This window comes from Sitophilus oryzae, unplaced genomic scaffold (assembly GCF_002938485.1).
Source record: "Sitophilus oryzae breed Bouriz unplaced genomic scaffold, Soryzae_2.0 scaffold_1307_pilon_pilon, whole genome shotgun sequence".
Taxonomy (NCBI): domain Eukaryota; kingdom Metazoa; phylum Arthropoda; class Insecta; order Coleoptera; family Curculionidae; genus Sitophilus; species Sitophilus oryzae.
The window spans coordinates 1,002,551-1,026,043 of record NW_022145957.1 but is presented as its reverse complement, the minus strand read 5'-3'; the positions used below and the strand labels follow the sequence as shown (position 1 = coordinate 1,026,043).

At 33.5% G+C, this 23,493-nt stretch overlaps 1 protein-coding gene across 1 annotated transcript in view; it reads right to left on the bottom strand.

The window, feature by feature from the left end:
- The window catches only part of LOC115874880 (odorant receptor 10a), a 56,996-nt gene continuing 33,503 nt past the window's right edge, over nt 1-23,493 (bottom strand). Inside the window, exons 4-6 of the mRNA XM_030890178.1 lie at nt 14,261-14,353; nt 13,862-14,020; nt 1-54 (exon numbers count right to left, since the gene is read on the bottom strand). Of these exons, the coding sequence (XP_030746038.1) occupies nt 1-54; nt 13,862-14,020; nt 14,261-14,353 (306 nt within the window). The remainder of the gene's footprint in view (nt 55-13,861; nt 14,021-14,260; nt 14,354-23,493) is intronic.

Below are 23,493 nucleotides of genomic sequence, written 5' to 3'. Positions count from 1 at the left end.
TTAAGTGGTCTTTGCTTGTAAAAGTGATAAACAAGTGTAGGATAACTTCACTCTCTAAAAATTAAAATATATTAGTAATATTAAAAAACGGGTATTATTTTTAAAACTGTAAAAATACTACCTAAAGAAATGATATATTTCTTCTTAAAATATTTGGAATGTGTTTTACAAGGAAATTATTAAATTATTAATATAATAGCTCCCGTATACAGGGTGTTTCACAATTAGTGCGACAAACTGAAACAGGTTGTAGAGGGCATCAAATCAAGTCATTTGAGTATAGGAACCCATGACCGGAAATGTGCCGTTTTGGCAGGAGGTGGAGTGAAACGTAAATTTCAAGTTGCATTATTTATTCAAAACATTTACAAAAACTGCTCAAAGTGACGTCCATTCTGTTGAAGACACAAATGCACACGCCTGGACGGCACTTTGAGCAGTTTTTGTAAATGTTTTGAATAAATAATGCAACTTGAAATTTACGTTTCACTCCACCTCCTGCCAAAACGGCACATTTCCTGACATGGGTTCCTATACTTAAATGACTTGTTTTGATGCCCTCTACAACCCTTTGCCGCACTAATTGTGGGACACCCTGTATAGCGTTTCGACGCCTTGGGAGTAGCAAGGTACAGCTTGCCATGCTAGAGCCGTTCGGTATACAAGGAAGGTAATATGGCTAGCACTACGCTTCAACCGCCTATTATTACCTCAGGATTGTGAATCCCAAGTACTCGTTTAAGGCTGAGTCGACCTAGGTACAAAAACTATATTTATTTTATTAAAAATAGTTGGCTGATGAACTGCCGGCTGTATAGGATTCGAACCCACAACCTTTAGATTGGTAGACAAGAGCTGTACCCCTATGCCATCGGGAACCACGATTTAATAATTAAATTATTAACTATCCAAATTTTACTTTGTAGTTTAAGGAGCGTCTACTAGAATGTAGAATGTTTGGGAGAAGGATTAATTTCCGCGACCTTACATTTCTAGTGTGCGTCTCCCTTTCTTGAGATATAACTTATCATACTGTTTCAGGGCTTTGACAAAAGCCAGTATCTGAGACGGCTTCACAGAGACTAGTTCTCCATCTCTGATACCAAAGTTTATGGCACGAATGGTTGTCGTCTCGGCGCCCTCGGCGATGAGTTGTTTCCCTATTCTCCCTACAGAATCTGCATGCGCCGTTGTTTTTTAGCTTCAATCTACTGAGGTGTTCGTTGATGAGACAGTTTCCTGTTAAAAACCCCGTGACAATCCGAGGATTGTTTTTACTTAAATTAAGGAAAATCTTTGATTTTTCTCGATCGTAAGTTCTGAGAATTTTGGGCTAACTACTCTTATCGCTGTCCCTGCTTTGGTTTTGGAAGCATAGCTATACCACGTTATGGTATGAAATTTTACCTACTGAACAAGCGTTTGTCTCTTCCAGTCCTTTTTATTGCTCAATACTACAGTGAGGTGTTTCTCAAAGTTGTACAGGGTGGGTCAAATTGGACGCTTTTAAAAGGAAACACCCTTTTCTGTAGGAGATAGACGAAAACTAATGTCGGTGTCTGGAGCTCAATTTTTATCAAAAACATGATGGTGAAAACCGCACATCGATATCTGTTACCGTTTCGGAGTTACGGGGCGTTTTTCAAAAATGTGCGTTTTTAACATAGACTTAAAATAAAATATAGACTGAGCATCTCATTCATAAATAGCTGGAACATGCGGTCAGATACTGTCTTGTTATTGTTGTGTTATTGTTTTAGGTTATAACGAGTGCGACACGAGCGATAGATAGGTTGTCTCTGTCATAACGGTCGTTCCCTGACGACTCTGCCGAAAAACACAACACTGTCTTTCGTTTCTCAAGTACACCTGAACTCTTCGTATCATAGCCGGGTAATTTTTTTATTTTAATGAAGCTATAATTAAATTAAAAATATATCGTATTTAAACTTTTTTAAATTTTATTAAGATTTAGGACAGGTTTTTTAAATAAAAGTTTAGAAAAAACAATTTAGAGTCCCAAAAGGATAAAAATAATAAAATACACGTTATAGAAGAAATTTTATAATCGAAATTAGGTAATTTTTGAAATTAATAATAAATTATTAATTTTAGTCAAACATTTACAACCCCTAATATTAATCAAAACAGGATCTATTCCACAGATATAATAGAATCGGCGACAGGGAGAGAAAAAAAAATATGATTGTTGTAATTTTTTTTCTGGTTAAGTGATGTCTTATTATGTAAATTAGAGAAAACATAAATCTGTTCCATTAAAGCAAGGAAGGTGATAGGAAGTGGATAAAATAAAAACTACATTTATTTAACTCGGTACTGTCTTTATTATACCGGGTGCGTCTCAAAAGTGGCTCATCCCTATAATTTTTTTATATTTTTAAATAAAAAAACAAGATTTAGTATGTTAGTATATGAAATAAATTAGGATTGATTGACGCATTCAATTGTTTTTGGTCACTTCCTGTTTCACCGGAAATGACTATAACTTTTAATTTTTAAACGGCACCCTCGGTATATTTCTACTTTATTCGATAGAAAATGACACTCTGAATAGAATGACATATCATATGTCAACTTTTGACATTTTCGCATATGGTTTAATTGTAATTGTAACACGCGGTTCATAACGACAATTTGGCTCGAAATACCAAGTGTGTGGTATCAATATATTCATAAAAAAATGCCTTTTCCAAATATGCTAATGAGTCACCCTTGTTCCATTTGCAAAATTGACATATGTATGATTAAAAATACGATTTGTACATCTTTTAACCGGCCTAGACAAGACACGAAACCTATTAGACGATCAAAACTATTTTCCAAGGCTCCTTGATTAAAACTTAGTGGATTGAAAAACTGGATTGAAATTTAAAATAGGATATGTTTTTAAGCGACAATGTCAAAAGTTGACATATGATATGTCATTCTATTCAGAGTGTCATTTTTTATCGAATAAAGTAGCAATATACCGAGGGTGCCTTTAAAAATCAAAAGATGTAATCATTTCGGTGAAACAGAAAGAGACCAAAAACAATTGAATACGTCAATAAATCCTAATTTATGTCATATACCTACTAACATACAAATCTGTTTTTTTTTATCTGAAAAAATAAAAAAAGTTATAGGGTTGAGCCACTTTTGAGACGACCCGGTATATTAAAAAATATTGTTTCATAATGTAATATCATTTTAAAATTCTTGTATGTTATTTTAGATTCTGAAGATAATTTTAGAATAAACCGGAAAACATTATTAATTATTAACAGGGTTATAATTATGATTTTGTTACAATGTAAGTAAGTAAATAATGTAATGTAAAATAAAATTTTGAAAAAATTCAGATTTTACATTTTACTAAAATATTATCTAAATAAGCGCCTTTCAACAACAACGCCACTGACTGCCAATGGGTAAATTGAGAGTTGCCTACCGGTCAAAAGTCGTTTCAAGACTTAAATGGATTATTTAAGTCAAATTTCTTGCAAATTTGGCACTGGCGAACCATATTTTATAGTTTTTGAACAGAAAAAGTCAATAAAATAAACACTTAAGGACTACAAGCTAAGAAAATGCGTTAATACAGCCGGGGAGATAGCGGCAACAAAGCTTTACCGCACACGTGCGACACGTACTACAAGGTAATAAATGAATGAATAGGCTCCCTCGCCTCTAATCGGTGTTGTCATATTGTAAAGAACTTATCCTTATTAAACAGTATCCGACTTATAATTTAGTAGTATAAGGACTATTTAATACATCTATGGAATATTAAAACCTACTTTATTAAACTGTAGTATTAATATCTCAATATATGTGTATAAGAAGAAAAAAAATATTGATAATATTAAAGACGTGACAACATAGGCTGGATGAGGAAGGCTCGGTCGGCTGTACCCAGAAGTAAACATGTGTACAAAAAAGGTTGTTTGTCCGCGTTGAGATGTAAATAGTGTAGTCTATATTTTATTTTAAGTCTATGGTTTTTAACAAATCGCTGTAAGTTTTTTGCTATGGAAAATTTTGCATTTCAATGAAAACATTTCCAAAGCACCTTTTTACGTAGAATTTAATGGTTTAAGTATAATTTTTTCAAAATTAATAATTTAAAAATTATCAACAGAAAATTTGATTTTTTATATGAGACACCCTGTATATTTTTAATTCATAGAAAAGAATTTAAAATTACCTTTCAAAAAATATAGCATGCTTGACGGTTGGGGCTCGTAAAACCAAAATGTTTCTGGCTTGTAGAATATAACAGGCCAATATTTTAAACGTAGAATTGATAGTAATGTCTGAATTCCAGCATGGAAGTTTCTAATATGTGAATCTAAAATTATTAAGTCCGTTAACTTGTGTTTGTAGGGTAATATTATCGGGTGTTGCTGATCGTAACTGACATTTGCGTTTGATAATCTACCGCCGACTCGTAATATGCCTTTAGAATCTAAGAACGGGTGTAAGCTTAGTATTTTACTATTTTTATGTACGTTTCTACTATTTTTCGATTCAAGTACTGATATTTCCTCCGTAAAACATTCGCGCTGTGCTAGTCGTATTAACATTTCCTGTGTTTCGTTAAGTTTTTTTTTGAGGTTCAAGTTAACGTCTCCTTTCTGCTGCAATGGCTAAACTGGACGGGACCTACTTGTTTACGCGGAATCCGAACCGCGGTCCTCGGCCATATCATGGTCAATGGCCTACCGACTTAGGAAGTGTCTAAATTAACTCTTACTCATCTCATCCGGCCTTGAACCGGCGTGAATGAGCAGTGTGTATCAATAGATTTTACACTTTTCCCTTTTGGACAACAGCACGATGCAAAGTTTCGAACCGGTCACCCGTCCATCCACTAGCATCGCCTTACGTCGCTTAACTTCGGTGTTCTAATGGGAACCGGTGTTTCGAAGGAGCTGGGCCGTTGCCCGTTTCGTTAAGTTCCTGTATGCTAAGATTTTCTGATGATATAGGGACTTTCAATAAACAACGATTTTTTAATCTACGCACGTATCCAAAAACACGTACTAATTTCCAAAAAGATGTATATTTTTCGAAAATTGTAAACACCGTTATATCATTGTTGTCAAATTTAGTTTTCTCAGTAACATTTAAGCTTAATGTGTTCTTTTTTAATTCGGGTAAAATTTCTAAATCAAAGTTACTTTGTATATCACTGTCTAAATTTTTCAACCTTAAAAATTGAGGTCCGAAAAACCACATATTGTTTTCAGAAAGTTCCTTTGGGTTAACACCACGCGATATGATGTCTGCCGCATTATCTTTACTTTTTACGTGTCTCCAATCGTGAATGTTTGAAATTTCAATAATATTTGCTACCCTGTTGGCCAACAAAGGTTTTTAAATTACATGGTTCGGTTTTTAGCCATGCTAGAACAATTGTCGAATCCGTAAAATATATTGTTCTAGATATTTCGACATCCAAAGTATTTTTTATCTTATAAACTAACTCTGCTAACAAATGAGCTGCTAAAAGTTCAAGTCGTGGTAGTGTTTGTTTTTTAAGCGGAGCAACACGTGATTTTGCCGTTAAAAGTTTAATTTCTTTTTCACCGTTTTTTATTGAAGCTAAATAGATACAAGCACCATATGCTATTTCGCTACTATCACTAAACCCATACATCTCCACCGTTTCTACGTTAATTGTCAAAACGTGACGATCGATTCTTACGTTATTAAGATGCTTGATTTCTGATAAAAATTGTAACCAACGTTCTTTTAGATCATTCGGTATATCTTGGTCCCAATCTAGTTTAAGGTGCCACAATTTTTGTATTATTAATTTTGCTTTAATTATGGCTGGACTAATCAATCCAAGCGGATCGTAAATATCAGAAATTATAGATAACACAGATCGTTTTGTTACCTTTTCTTCGCTCTTTGTGATCTTTATTGAATATTTTAAAACATCTTCGTTAGGGCTCCACGCAATACCTAAAGTTTTTAACTCCTTGTCGTCGTGAAATAATACTAACTTGTCGTCATGTTTCTCACTTGTACTTAAAATATAATTTAATACTTTTTCGCTATTCGACGACCATTTTCGTTATTCGAATTTCGCGCTCGATAAAATATCTACTAGCTCGTGATAAATTTCCATAGCTTCTTGTTCTGTATCTATACTAATCAACAAGTCGTCAATGTAAAAGGAATTATTAATTATTGATGCAGTACGTGGAAATTTAAGTTTATTCATTTCTGACAGCTCTTTTAAACAGCGTGTGGCTTGGTATGGAGCGCTTGCGGTACCGTAGGTTACGGTTTTTAAATCGAAAACTTTAATTTTTTCTTTCGGATCGTCTCTCCATAAAATTTTTTGAAAACTCTGTTCGCTTTTGTCAATTAAAATACATCGGTACATTTGTTTAACATCTGCACTTAAGACAAATTTTCTTAACCGCAACCGAATTAAAATGCTGTATAGATCGTCTTGAACAGTCGGGCCTACTATCATAAGATCATACAGTGATACGCCTGATTCACTTTTCGCACTCGCGTCAAATACAACCCTACACCGTGTAGTAATTGAGTCTTTTATTACCGCACTGTGAGGTAAAAAGAACGATTCCTTTTCTATTGATTTGTCATCTTCTAAATAACAATTAAATTGCATGTGATCTAAATCTTCGTATTCGTGTATGAATTTTGTATAAAGATCTTTAAAATTTTCATTTTTCTTAAAGCGTGTTTCCAAATTATAAAACCGTTTTAATGCACATTTCTTCGAATTGCCTAACTGATAATTTAAATTTTGTCTAAATGGACATTTAACTATAAATTGACCCATTGAATTTCGCCTTGTTGTCATCTTAAAGTATTCTTCGCAGTATTTTTCGTCTTTCGACAAATGCTTTTTATTTTCTAACTCTTCAATCTGCCAAAATTTCGTTAAAGATTTATCAAGATCTTGGTTCGTTACTTCCGAGACAAAATTGCAGATCGGTTTGTCGTTAACTATATGATTTTCTACATTCCCGCAATTACCCAACCGAGGTATGTAGCTTGTAAAATGGGTAAGTTATTCCCCAGTCTTATTTTTCCGTATTTAACTAAAACAAAAAAGATACCTGCACCTAATAAGACGTCGATCTCTTTAGGCACGTTAAAATTCTCGTCGGCTAACTGTATGTTATTCGGATATCTAAATGAACTTTTATTAAATTGAGCAGTTGGTAATCTTTCCGTGACATAACCTGGTTTGATTAAAAATGTTAACTTTCTTTCAAAATTCTCGAATCGCGATTTTATTTTTTTGTATGCATTCTCTTAACAATATGTGTTTCGCTGTGACCGATTCCTAATAGGCTAATATTTACGTTATCGTATCCTAACTTCAATATTTTAAATAAGTTTTCACTTATTAGGTTCGATTGACTTGCCGAGTCTAGGATCGCGTTACAAGTTATCCATTTATTGTCGGAATTTTGAATTAATATTTTCGCCGTAGATAGCAAAACTTGACTTGAATCAACACTTGTGTACGAATATGAATTACCGACGTTGCTATTTTCTGTAATATTTTTATTATTCAAATCCGTTTCAATTCGGTCAGTATTCCGGTCTACGATGCACATAGTATGCCTAACGTTTTCTTCTCCAAAATTCGCCTGTTCATTTCTTTGAGATGTAGGGCTGCCTGGGCCATCGGTTTGCTGTCGTACCTGCGATCTGTTATTGCTTGGATTATGTGGTACATTGTTGCTGCTTCTATTTTGCTGTTCGAAATGTTCGGGAATTTTGTCTATCTACATGTAAAGCCGTATTATGCTTAAAGTTACATTTTTTGCAACCTTGCGAATGACAGTCGTTTTTGAAATGTCCTGATCGTAAACAATTTCCGCATAATTTATGATTTCTTATTTCATTGTATATGTCAGCTAGTGATAAACTATTAAATCTTTTACATTGATACACATAGTGGCTTTCTTTACATACCGGGCACTTTAAATCTACAGACGCGTAAGATAATTTTCTACTATTCGAATTTTGCCTGCTAGTCTCACGAAAGTTTTGATTTTTTAAACTTGGTTTTTGGATATCGTTATTTTGAATCGCTTCCAACATAAAACATATTTTCCTTAAAAATTCGGTAAAATCTTTTAATTTGGGTAAACTTTGGTCGTTTTGTTTTGATTCCCAATCGCGTTTAGTTTTGTCGTCAAGTTTTTGTAAAATAATTGGAATTAAAATAATATCCCACTGATCAACCGGCAGTCGTAACTTTTCCAGCGCGGATAAATGCTGGTGTAAAGTATCCAATAGTTTTCGCAAATGAAATGCTGATTCGCGTGTAATAGTTGGTAGGTTAAACAAATTATTTTTTACGTGCGTGTTAATTATTGCTCTTCGATTTTCATAACGCTTCCTTAATAGTTCTATGGCAACCGAGTAATTACTTGCCGTGACGTCTAGCGATTCTATTAATTTTAAGGCATCTCCCTTACATGATAACCTCAAATATATAAATTTGTCTACATCCGATAGATCCGTGTGATTATTAACAATCGAGTCGAAAGTGTCAATAAAACTAAACCAGCTCTCGTAATTGCCAAAAAATGTAGGCAGACCTAAATGTGGTAACCTCGCAACTGCAGAGCCTTGCGTTCCTTGTTGCGTGCGAGATGAATTGAAATTTACTTTATTTTCGATTATCTCTTGCTGAGATTTGTTAAAACATGATATTATCTTTTTTGCCAACGATATTTCCGAATAAAATAACGTTTCCAAATGTAAGCCTTGATCATCTTCATCTGGTACTAAGTACTCTAGACGGGTTTGAATTCGATTAAATTTACTCATATCCTCTTCCACGATTTTTAACCTGCTTTCAATTTGAAATACATCAACGTCTAGAATATTTTCGATATCTTCCTGAATTTTTAAAAACTGAGAAAAACGAGATAAATGAGCTGAAATTACCTTACGTGCGTGTATAAGTTCTGATTTTTCATCATCGTTTGAATTAGAGTTACTGTTAGTTTTCGACGATTTGTTTCGTGGCATTTTGACTTACGATTCGTATAAAATGGCTTTTCAATATTGATTCGAGAACGAGAACTTATTCTAGCGAGTATATACGTGCGAGATAACGATTAAATCAATAAATATAATGCGAGACGAGAATCAACTTATTATTCGTGAAGTTCGAGAAATTCGTGACGTTCGAGAAATTCGAGAAAATACGTATTTTTTAAACCAAAACGTGCATTGATTAACGAGAAACGATTGAAAAACGATGCTATAACAATTGTACGAGGATTAAATTTCTTTCGAGAATAAATCGTTACGTGTAGTATACTATTTAAACTAATAATATACGAGATATTTCAATACAAGATATTACGAGACGTGATTACGAGAAATAAACAACAAGAAAATATATTTTTACGTGAAATATGTCTATTTGACATCTAGAAATACGAGATATATATGCTACAATTTTACGCTGAACTAACAAATACGAGATTATGAAAAATAAGGAAGGAGTAGGTAAAAGGAAATAAGGATATAGCGCTAATCAAAAACGATCTCACCAAATCATCTTCTTCAATCTTCAAACTGCTTCGATATCTTCATAACATCAATTTTCCATAGGTTTTTCTGATTCCTTGATCCGGGCGAAGTGACCAAAATGGTTGGGGCTCGTAAAACCAAAATGTTTCTGGCTTGTAGGACCAAAATGTATCTTGGCGGAGAACCAAAATCTGGATGATTCTGGTAGTCGGACTGTCGAAGGACCAGTTGAAATAACATTCAACAACGATAACTTTTACACACTTATATTGTAGACAAATAACACAAGTGAAACTTATTAATTATACTTAAAATAACAACGTTTAAAATTTCTCGTAACAATATTATAAAAGCCAAAGAAAAATTGTCGATATGCGGATGGCGTCTTTCGACGCGTCGTGCGTACTCTGGACGCGTAAAGCGTACTCTCCCTAGAACCACGTTCCAGTCTCTTAAATAATGTCTCACTTCAAAAATAGCCATAGGCGTACAATACAATTTTCATGTTCTTAAATCTAATATTCATAACAGTGGACGACACTGCCCTAAACTTACATTGTTTAGATAGACAGACGTCTGCGACAGCTATATAGTTTTACGATCAAAATTCCCAGTGGTAATAGTTAAGTTAAAGTTATAATTTTACAAATATAAAGTAGGGTCGTTTATTATCTTAAAGGTAAGGTACCTTAATAAGGTTTTTATAATGGGAAATTTCTTCAACTTTGTTAATAGAGTAGAGTAACTTAAAACTATAAACAATTATTATAGTCTAACAAAAATGTCTCAGCTAGCCTGAACACTTGATATTTTGCTCGATTCCTCTCCGAGATATAGAGTTTTTAAAAATTCGCCGATTTTGAATAAGTAGGCTTTGAATGGCGCAGGCTGTAATGCAAAAAAAAATCTAGCTGTGAGCAGCAATTTGCACTGAGAGATGCAGAATTTTATAACAATTTAAACTATATTTTACAACATCAACATATTTAAACTATATCTAATAACAATAAAGATTAATAGCAAACCAAGACTCGACATGTCGACCGTTTTCTGTTATGGACAGACGGGACCGTTTTTGAACATTTCTCGCGGAATTCATTAACTTACTGAGGGTGAAAAATACCCTCGCATAACCACTAAGTACTTCTAATTCTTGTTTAGTTATGGGAAATTTAAAAATAAGAACCTTTATTCTTCTGCAAAGATTAAAATCCACTAAGGATAACAGGCACTAAATCCGGCGGCCTCGACGGCAAACGGCTGGGGTCTGGGATCTTGGTTAGCTATTCAATTATTCTCGAAGTGGCTGCAAAAATTTGCTGATAATTTCAGCGTTCGGAGACGGTGTCTCGTCTTGCTGGAAAAATATGTTTTCGAGTTCCATTAGGGGCAGATCATCCATAAGGGGTCAAAAGCCTACTAGTTAAAAGTGGCGAACTTATAAAAATTCTGTATTTCGAAGGGGACTATAACAAAATATCAAGTGTGGTATATTTTTGGAAAGATAATTTTATGTTCTTTTTACTTAATTAAAAATATACAGGGTGTCCCAAATAAAAAAATCAATTTTTCTGTTGATAACTCTTAAATTATTAATTTAAAAGAATATATATTTAAACCATTAAATTCTACGTAAAAAGGTGCTTTGGAAATGTTTTCATAAAAATACAAAATTTTCCATAGTAAAAAAGTTTTTTTATATATATATATATATATATATATATATATATATATATATATATATATATATATATATATATATATATATATATATAAAAAATAATATATATATTTAGGCCTATTAGTCTCACATCGTTCATATTAAAAACGCTGGAGAAAGTAGTTGACAACCATATTGAAGAAAATCATCTAAAGGTTAAACCACTGCATGATAGTCAGCATGCATATAGAACGGCCAGATCCGCAGAAACTGCTCTGTACCAATTAACGGAGCTAATACAGACAAGTCGGGATAGCAAAGAAACAGCAATTTGTGCCTTCTTGGATATTGCGGGGGCGTTTGACAATATACCACATAAGGTGGTCAGGCGATCTCTAGAAACAAGAGGGGTGAACAGAACTATTATTCGCTGGTTTTGGGAAATGCTGTCAACACGAACAGCAGAGGCTCAGAAGGGCACCAAAACTGTAGCTGTTAAAACAACGCAAGGAACTCCACAAGGTGGAGTAACCTCCCCTTTGCTGTGGAGCTTGGTGGTGGATGAACTACTAGATGAATTAACTCTATCGGGAATACACTGCATTGGGTATGCAGATGACATAGTCATGATCGCTCGGGGGAAACATGAAGGCACCTTGCGTGATATTATCCAAAGAGGACTCCGTATCACTGAGAGATGGTGTAGGACTGTCGGGCTGAGTATCAACTCAGACAAAACCGCGATAGTGCCATTCACCAGAAGGCGAAGTCTGAAAAACTTGAAAAGAATCAACTAGATGGAAAGGAAATACTGCCAACACAGGAAGTTAAATACCTGAGAATAACCCTGGACAGTAAACTCCTGTGGAACAGGCATATTAAGAACACTACCAGCAAAGCCATAAAGGCTCTCATGATATGCAGAAGACTGGCCGGAAATAGATGGGGCTGCTCCCCTAACATTTTGCGCTGGATGTATACCATGATAGTAAGACCCATGATTACTTATGGAGCAGTTGCCTGGTACACAAAACTAGAGCAACGGACGGCAAGGCTAAACCTATGCAAAGTCCAGAGACTAGCATGTGTTTGCATCACAGGAGCCATGAGAACCTGTCCAACAGCAGCAATGGAGGTCATTCTAGATCTAACACCACTGCACATTGTCATTGGTAGATATGCCAATGCGACAATGATTAGAATGGTCACTAACGGAATTAGTACTGGGAGAATTGTCAGATCAGGAGCTTGGAACACCCTCAAAAAGGAAATACCACTCCTGCAATTCCCAGTGGACGATATGCCAAGAACGTACAACTTTGACAAACATGTCAATGTAGTATTGAGCAATAAGAAGGATTGGAAGAGCGAAACGCTTGCCCAGCAGTTAAAAGACCATACCATAACTTGGTATACTGATGCTTCCAAAACCAATACGGGAACAGGGATCGGGGTGTTTGGGCCGAGAGCTAATTACTCCGAACAAATGGGCACTTACCCTAGTATCCTACAAGCAGAAATCTACGCTATCGAGAGATGCGTACAACTTATCTTAGATAGGAACTATCAGAAACAAGAAATAGCCATCTTATCTGATAGTCAAGCAGCGTTAAAGGCGATCAACTCAGTATCAATCAATTCGAAATTGGTCAAAGAATGCATAGAGAAGCTGAATAAATTAGGCAAAGAAAACAAAGTCCTTCTACACTGGGTGCCTGCTCACCAAGGGATAGAAGGCAATGAAAAAGCAAATAATCTAGCTAGGAAAGGAGCGAACACTCCACTAAGTGGACCAGAACCGTTCTGCTTTCCAAGTGGTAACCAACTCAAGGCGGAACTCAAGAACTTGGAAGATTCCATCCGCAACCTGGAATGGAAATCTTGCAATGGTCTAAGACACTCGAAGAAGTTTCTGAGGGCTTATGATCAAGAAAAATCACAGACCTTTCTGGGTCTGAGTAAGAACAATCTTCGGATTGTCACGGGGTTTTTAACAGGACACTGTCTCCTCAATGAACACCTCAGTAGATTGAAACTAAGAAGAAACGGCGAATGCAGATTCTGTGGGGAAGATGGGGAAACACCAGTACACCTCATCGCTGAGTGCGCCGAGACGACAACCATTCGTGCCATGAATTTTGGTACGACTGATATTGGAGATGGAGAACTACCCTCTATAAAACCGTCCCAGATACTGGCTTTTGTCAAAGCCCTGGGACTGTATGATGAGTTATGATTCAAGAAAGGGGGACACAATGGATCTGTAAGGTCGAAGTGATTAACCCCCCTACCACTCATTCTAAATTCTAAAAAATTCTAATAGTAAAAAAGTTACAGCGATTTGTTAAATATGCACATTTTCGAAAAACACCCCGTAACTCATAAACGGTAACAGATATCGATGTGCGGTTTTCACCATCATATTTCTGATAAAAATTGAGCTCCAGACACCAATATTAGTTTTCGTCTATCTCCCATAGAAAAGGTTGTTTCTCTTTAAAAGCGTCGAATTTGACCCACCCTGTACATAGATAATCGTACAAAAAGTATTAGCCTTTAACTGGCCTTTTATGCAATTTTCTGATAAAACTTAGCTTTATAAACAAATAAATCTATGAGCTAATGTCTAAGAAACTCCAATTTTCTTACCGATATTGCCATGTCAATATTCATTTGTCCAAGCGGACCTATTGACATAGTCAGGGGCTTTCCACATCTCATTATCATTATTCTTATTAGGAATTTACAGTATTTGCTATGTTTATACCAGGGGCTGTTAAATAGAGCTTTGGAAAGTCCGGTGGAACTCTGTAAAAAATTATTGTATAAGGAAAAACTAATATAAGCATATAGTAATTCTTTGACATAGTTTTTGTACCCTTCTGTACAATGCGATATAGAAAAATATCGTGTCATTGGATTGAAAATGATGATTATATAAGTACAATAATTATATAGCTAATGTTCATGGCAAAGTCAACTTGACAGGTTTTTTTCGTTCTTACGTTACTTTTTTGTTAAATACGAGTACCTAAGAAATAATCTTACCTCAATTAAAATTTCATTTGCATTCCAAGAGAGTGCCAATAGTTCCAAGAAGCAGTGTATTAAAAATGTTAGGTTAAACAATATTTTAACACCCTGAAAATGAATTAAAAATTAGATTTTATTTTACTTTTGATTTTATTTAGGGTGGTCCGTACTCTATTCATTCTGCCCCCCCCCCTTCATATTCTGCAAATAAAAATAAGTAACATAAATGTACGTACTTAGATGCTTAGCTTTGGAGATACAGGGTGTATAAGTTTAATTTTTATTTCGATTTTTTCCAAATAATTTCTGAACTAACCAGGGGTGGATGGGGAAGTGGAAACCGGCCCGGGAAAAACAGAAAACCGGCCCAAATCCACAAAAACAAAATGACCATAACTAAAAACATATTTTATTTATTAATATATAGGTAAGTGTGTTTTTCGCTCGTGCGAGAAAAGCTCTTTTGCCTTCGGTTTTTTAAAAAAATTGAAATTTTCTTGATGAAATTTTCACAAAGATCAATTTTAGAGGGTGCTACTGCTTTATTTCTCAGGCTCAGTTTTACAGGGTTCTACTTCTTTATTTCCATTATTGATAACGGTAATTTGATCTTGAATAGGCTACAATTTTAAGTCACGATTTTGAGAAACTGACTTCCTGATTGATTCAGTTCAGCTGGCCCAATCCTCTGTGAAATACATTGTTTTTAGCTTTTCAGGTATATACTTTCTTACACATTGTAGAAAGAACTCTCTTTTCTGATAGAGCAGCAACCTCGTCGTGTATACGTGTTTTTAACTGAATGAACTGCGGTCGCCATTAAAACTGCTGCATTTTTTAGGTTGTTATATATCACTTTTTCTCTATACTTTTCTACATTTGGCATCTTGTATGATAATGCCATGACTCAAACGAAAAAAACCTAGACCTGGCAGTGTATATAAATGTGTTCTGAGGTAATGCTATGTTACGGTCCATAATAAGAATATTTGGATTTTCCAGACGTATTAATATTTTATTATCTAATCTAGTTTAAACCTTATTTAACTCTTCTCTGCTGTCTCAGTAATTTTTAGTAAATTAATTTTAGCAACAATTTAGACAACAATTTAGACTTGGCTTTTAGTTCTCAAGCATAGATATCCATCACATGTTTTCTCTGTCAACTGCAGAGTTCGCGTCAAATTCGTCAATCTTTTTACAAAGGGGAGCTCGAAAAATAGTTGCCTACGCCCCTAGTTGTCAATCTACGTTACCGTATCCTTAGTATACACTTAGATCTGTGAATCAAGAATATTTAAATTTACCTAATACTATTCTTTCTCTTTTCTGCTGCCAGTCAGTCATATTTATTAGTTATTAATATAAGAATAGTGGTAAAACTATACAGGGTGAGTCTTAAATAAGTGTTAATATTTTCAGGGGTGGTATATTTCGACCCCAAGAACACGTCGATGAGGTTTCTTTTGCAAAAAAAATGTTAAAAAGCGTGCATTTTCTTTTAAATTTTCCTGTATATTTAAGAAAACTTTTTAGAACTTCCTGTTCACCGCAAATTTTCCCCCACGGTATAGTTTCTTAATCTCTGATATTACGGTACGAAAAGAGATACTGGCAAATACTGGAAAATTGAGGTGGCTCAAATTTTTTTAAAAATAAATATTTTTTTTTTAATTTTCAAATTTTAATAACTCAGTTGGACTTATTTGAAACACGGTAAAGAGAATATATTATGTTTCTTTTATTGAGATCTACCAGCCCTGAAAATATTTGCATTTATAAAGTCACCTTGTATAATAAAAATGTTCAAACCGAACAAACAGATGTTTATTAAAATTATAAGTGTCTCAGAGAAAGACGTCTTACAATAGTTATTTTACAAATTGGTGTTTATATTTAAAAGCAACTGACGATTATACTGATGCAAATTGATTAGTTAGTTATGGATCACTAAGGATCTTACGTCACTTTAGTTAAAAGAAATGGTTAACCATTTAAATGGTTAACCATTTAAATTTTGTCAAATCCAATCTTTTTTTAAGCTCTAATTTTTTAAGCTAAAACCTGCCCATCTTTCCACCGGCCCACCGGGAATTTCCCCGTTTTCCCATATGGCCCATCCACCCCTGGAACTAACGTTGATATTTGGATAAAAATTATTGTCTGGGAGTTTTTTGATATGAGAAATTTGATTTTCATGTCGATATGTCTCCTACTTGTAGAGGGCGCCACACTTAAATATTTTTTGGTTTGAAGAGTAACGTCCGTACTTGTATAGAACTACTGAGTAAAAAATATACATTTACGGCGTCTTTTACGTAAGAAAAAGCCTCTTTCTAAAAAATCTCTAGGAGTAATGGTTCTGGAGATATTTGGAATCGAAATTATCAATACCTTTCATCATTGATATAAATTAAACAAGTAGACTAAATACCGTATGATCGAAAAGAAACGGCGTTCAGTTGGCTGGGAAATGACGATGGATGACATTTCCCACATAAATTCACATATAAAATGACAGCGATCTTCATTTCATAGCCATCGCTGACGCCGTATTTTTTTGAAGATACGGTAGTTATTAGATTGAAATAATAAATGTCAAATGTTTTTGTGCCAAAAGTTCAACAGAAACTGTTAAATTTAAAAAAAGGTTCCCAAATTTATCATTTCAGTCAACTGTCTACTCAACAAACGTTTTTAAATATTTTTATTTGCAATAATTGCAATTATTGCAAAAAATTTTATCATTTTAGACATATTTAATTTATGAAGCAAATTTTAAATAAAAATTTCTAAATAATTGGTTTAAAGTAAGTGCACGAATATACTTATTTTATTGATATTAATGTGTCTACTAATTTGAATAGTTCATAAATAACAAACTTAAAACAACGAAATTATTGTAAAGCCTATTCAAAAGCATGATCAAACTTTATATTTCGGAGGTTTCTACAGAATAATGCATTTCTAGATCATATTTTGAATAGTAGGTATTTAAAATATTTGAAAATATAGTTATTATAATTAACTTTTAATATAAATGATAAGGTCATAAAAGTATAACAATTACTTTTGAAGGTCTAGTATATGAATCACTCGTTTTACGCGGCCTATTTATACACCGTTTCGAATATCGTCAGTGAAACGTGATAACCTGCTAACTCCATTTTTTACATTAATAAGTTTTTTATACCATTAGAAAGAAAAAAAATACTCTATAAGTAGGGAAAGCAAATACATTTTTTCCCATTAAAGAAAATTCGCTATTTTAACTCAATAATATCTGCTAACTCCCAGTGATCTGAAATAGCCACCGAAATGCTGCTATCTCCGTAATTTCCGTTACGATCACGCTAAAGCAAACACACGGATTCATACTCGTATGTTTCTTTAGTACAGTATGTCGATCCAGGGTCGCACTAGGCCCGGGTGGCAATGTAAGGAGGGGCCCGTGTGGATTTTTTTTGCGTATTTTTTCGCCTTACATTTTTCCCTATTATATAAAATATTTTTAGGGGTAGTATATATCGACCCAAGAAACACGATTATAAGGGTTTTGGCGCGATTTTTTTTCCTTGAAAATTTGGATTTTTTTTAAATTTTGGATTTTTTTTTAATTTTTAGTTTAAAAACATACTTTGTAATATGGCAAGATATGTAGGTAGTAGATTAAATTTACAAGAAAGAAAATCCAATGATTCTGAAAATTATAGCAAAAAATTGGAAATTTTAAAAGTGAAATAACTCGGTTGTTTTGGATTTATTTGAAAAAACGGTAAAGATAAAATATTATGTTTCTTTTATCGAGATTTACCAGCCCTGAAAATATTTGCACTTCTTTAAGACTCATCCTGTATAGAAATCAGGGAGCTACCCTAATGCAAGGTAAACCAATGCAATGCAAATACCATAATGCAATGCAAAAGCAAATATTGTTAATAAATAATGAACTAACTGAAATATAATAAATAATACCTATAGGGGGGGGGGGTATAATAATAACCTATAAAGGGGGCCCGCGACTACTTACTTACTTGTACAAGAATTTCCATAATACCTAATCAGTTTTATTTTTTTCAACGTTTTTCCACGTAAATGATGCATAATTTTTATAAAAATTAAAAAAATAAAGAGTAAAGTAATAAAAATTTAATAAAATCACGCACTGTTTTCCAAGCTCGGTCTACTAACTTTGTATAAAAATTAGGATAAGCATGGAAGGATTCTACCATATCTTCTAAGAATTATAAGTTTAATTTTTAAATTATTTTCATATTCATTAAGTCCAAAATGCTGCTACTTCAGTTCTTTAAAAATGCATTAAAAATTTATTCGCTTTTGAACTTGTATGTTTTACTTCTAGACCGACGATATTATAAATATATGGTTATGAATATCATATTTTTTAAATTTAATTGATTATCTGTTTGGGTAATATTCAATTCCATTTTCAAAATTCAAACAATGAAGGTTGCTATCTCCAGAAGTATATTTTTATTTCTTAGTTCTGCAAGACGAATATCTGCTATTGTGTCCCTATTGTGTCTGAAAAAAATGATGTAACACGAAATATTGAGTTATATTGTTCCCCAGCAAATAAAATTCTTATCTCTTTATCATATTAACGCATGAACATTCTTCCTACATGTGTACATATTTTTTGTACTGGTTTTTTGCTCTCCTATAAAATTAGGAATAATGGAGTTAGCAGTTTATCACATTTCACCGACGAATATACACTTTTGATACCAGTAACTTATTTTACGCGGTTCACTTATCACTGCGCTGTTTTATTAATGCCATAGGAAAAGTTTATATGTATGTAACTCAATTCTAAAAAAGAAATCAACGAGTTATCGAGTTGTATCATACGATGGAGAAACGGCAACATATTGCTCACATTTGGCCGGAAACTGCCACACATGCGCAGGTGCTTGATCAAATTAAAGAAATTGCTTATTTAGTAAATTCGTTGCCTGGAAATGGATTTAAGTGATTTGCATCAGAAATATGTAAAATACCCACTTGAATCAGATAATGTTGAAATCACCGAAGAAGAATTAAAATTATTAGAAGTGAAACTGAAGATCTATATGAAGATTTAGTTCTGGCACCGCAGATAACTCTTCATAAATGTCATACCATAGCACATGATCTATGAAAATTAGAAAATTGAAGAAAGAACATTCATATTTACTTATCATTGTAGTAATGCTCTTAGAATTAATTATAACTTATTATTAGAATTAACATAACCTCCGTCTAAAACGAAGGATACCTGTATATTTTCAAAAGTAGTTTTAAAGATAAGTATATAGTAGTTATTATGTAGTAATTATACTTTATCATTAAGATTACTTAATAAACATAACTGTTAAATAAATAAAAGCGAAAAATATGCTGTGCAAATTCTTGTTATTTTTTGTTGTAAACGATGAGAAATGGTATTTATCAATCAATGAAATTGTGTTATATTTGGATAATATAAATATAAAAAGTAAAATTACATTAATACAACATAATTGTTAACATAATACACACATAATTGTTACCTGTATAATTTGAATTAGAGTTGTAGCAAACTGCAGAGAGGTAATACAATAATCCAGAAGAAATATGGTTTTAAAACAAGCGTTAAAGTCCTTTACCCATCTAAAAATATAGTTAATACGATTTTATCTTATTAAATACTATCCCAAGTAGCATTTTTAGACACAAAAATGAAACAAAATATCTGCTGAGAAACATTACAAAACAGTTTCGTCACATTTTTGATACATATCTTTCGTTTGGAATATAAATCGCTTTTTGTTTCGAAACATTTTACCAAAATATGGTTTCGCTACACAAGCTATAACAATAAAGACTTTAATGTCACAAACTTTTAAGAAACAGATGTGGATTTCATATTCTGTGAAATATGAGAACATAACCTTACTTTATTATTTGGATTTTGTTCTGCAGTTTTTGCATTTAAGCATTCTTCAAGTTTTTATAGTACTGTTGCGGACCGGTGTGGACCTAACCTAACAATATGGCCCGCCCTCGGGTGACCTTAACAACGCATAGACACCGTAATGATTCATTCGAAGATTCGAGAAGTATTGAGTTCTACTGGAATGGAGTAGTACATACGAGAACAATCGAAACCTTCTCTATGCACCTAACGATCTATGGACTATTCTAGAGTTCTTTACCTGTCGGTATAAAAGCAGACGCCGGGGCCTAAGGAAGAGAGAGATAAATAACCAATCGACGCGTACAGTTACAATCGCCGCGCTAATTCAAAATAAATTTCTGTTAGATAAATAATTAGATAAATTGTAAATAAGTTATAAATAGTTCTTTAAGTTTTTTAATTGGTATTGTTTTTTTTAATTAGTGTTAAATAAATAGTGTTTAAATAAATTGTGACTTTCTATCCACACGGAACCGATGAGAAAAACGTAAAGGTGCGTATTCATTATCCGCACGAACGAACGAACGAACGAACGAATGTTCGCTAGTGGTATGGACGGGGACCGCACGATAGAACCGCACGAGAAGACCGCACGCATTTCTTCATTCGCGCGCCAGTTCAAATCGTCAAGATATTGTTATAAACCTGTTTTTTTGTTTATATACCGTCATTGAATTATCGCTAAGCAAGCTACTGTGGAGCAGTGCGTAAGGAGTCGGGCTAGGAAGCGAGAGACCGGAGTTCGAATCTCGGCCGGGACATAACTTTTTATTTATTTTTTTAAATACTGTTGTATTCTATAGTTTATTTTTGTAGTATAAAAAAAAAGAACTATTTATTCTGTTATTTTTTAATCTCCGTTATTAATATAAATTGATTGTTAGTACAATACCTCATTTAATATAAAATAATATTCTACTTTTTGAAATGTATCGGGCCCTAATTGTACCTAAAAGTAATATATTTTTAGTGATATACCATATTGTAAACTATTTAATATTTCAGTCACTTACAAAATTAATTTGCATTGAATAATTGCCTACCATTAAAGGAAATTTGAGCTATATAATCCTTGATGGGCATATTCTGGGTATGCAAATACTTCCTTTAAATTTTGGGTGTCGTTCAACCGATTTATTCTCAAAACCAGAAACTTCTACATATAAAAAGAAGCAGAGGTCACTAATTATAATAAACTTCACCCTTGGTATTACTTCCACTAATTATAATAAACTTCACCCTTAGAATTACTTCTATCACAATTACAATACGTTCATCTGCATTGGCATTTTCTACTTTTCGATGGGAAACAATAAACTTCCCAATATTTTTTAAATGATGTAACAATTCCTCTTGTGGTTACTTTTCCATAGATATCCTCAACTCTGTCCTCATGTGAATTCAGAGGCAATGAAAATGAAAATTATTACCATAAACATCGCAAACTAAAAACCGAATAAACAATTTTATACCGAATATAGAAATAAATTTAGTATTTTTACCTATTATCGTCCAAATCCATGTTAATATATAATTATTATTCTTAAATATATTTTTGGAACTGCTGGTTTTAGTAATTATTAAATTAAACGAACTAAAAAGTCTTAAAAATAAAAAATTCTTAACCATAACCTCAAAAATGCAGATCTCCTGTCAACTTTCTTTATTTTTTATTTATTCCTCATTTTCCTAGTGACGTCACAGGTGGTATGCGCGAACTGAACGAAATTGGAGCCGCTATCGATCATACCGTGTATTCTTTGTACCATGACGTCTAAACGCCTTTGATGTACCGACTCGAAGCGGATGGTCGAGCGCACGAACGAACGAACGGCCGCATGCGTTCGGTCCCCGTCTAAATATACCGCACTTTCATTCGTTCGTTCGTTCGTTCGTTCGTTCGGATAATGAATACGCACCTTAAATCTGAAAGCGCACGCAGGCGAACGCCTTTGATGTACCGACTCGAAGCGGATGGTCGAGCGCACGACCGAACGAACGGCCGCATGCGTTCGGTCCCCGTCTAAATATACCGCACTTTCATTCGTTCGTTCGTTCGTTCGTTCGTTCGGATAATGAATACGCACCTTAACAGTACTATGATTAAAAAATCAGAAGGAAGAATATATGGTGAGTACACACACAGATATTTTGCTTATGCGATTTTATAATAATTTATTATACGCATTAGAGAGATGATTTGTTTTAGGAATAAATGTGCTAACAGTCACTATTCATACCCAACAGGAGTCCGAAGAAAAAGGTTACCAGCAAACGTTTTTTCTCTTTTCTTCCACAATGGAATACCATGTTTTTATGTTTTAATATGATAAGTAAATAAAAATGTTTTATATATTTTGACCAGATGATTTGATTGGCGTTGTTGACAGGTGACTAGTTCGCAATTTCTACACAGAAAGCGCTAAATCGAAACATTTTGGAAACAAGGTTTCCATTTATTGTCGATTTTTCGAAAGGCGAGTTTCTCTCTTTTTAGACACAAATATGATATAATATAGATAATTTTTGTCCAATTCCACGTCAATTTGATAAAATAATGAACTAAAATTCCGCCATGTTGGCAGTGATAGCTTTTTTGACTAAAAATAAATGTTTTTATCGGCTGTTGAGCTCATAAATTCATAAGAACGGGTTCTACTTACTTTAATTTATAAATTGTTATTTTTAGAACCATGATATAGAAATAAAAATAAGAATCTATATTTTAAACAAAAATATATTGTAGCTACAAAAAATAATGATATATAGGAGGAGCATTAAAAATATGAAAGTATATTATTAAATTAAACGATGACTTTGCTTTTGCCAAACATTTTTTGTGCGAGGGAACCTAAAAACTAAGATCTTAAGACAAAAAAAATATGGCGGAGGTCGACATTGTTGATGCTTGTTTTCATTTTGAAATTCACATGCAGACTATTTTAGTTTGGTATTTTGTTTCTTCACATTTAGAAACAGTGGCTGCTGAAAACGGAAACATCTTAGACACAAATTGCAGAAAATGTTTCGAAACGTGTTCTCCAAAACTATTCAATTTTGCATCGAAACATTTCAGGAAAGGGCTAGTGCCACCACATTGGAAACACATGTAATAAAGCCATATATAATATATAGGTTTGGAAAATGTTTCGTATTTGTGGCATACCGTTTCCATTTTGTGTCAAGAAACAGAGATAGAATTATTAGAAACATTACCTAAAATGTGTCCAAAAATTCTACTTGGCAAGTAGTATTTTTGGACACATTTTGGGTATGGGCGTGCATTAAT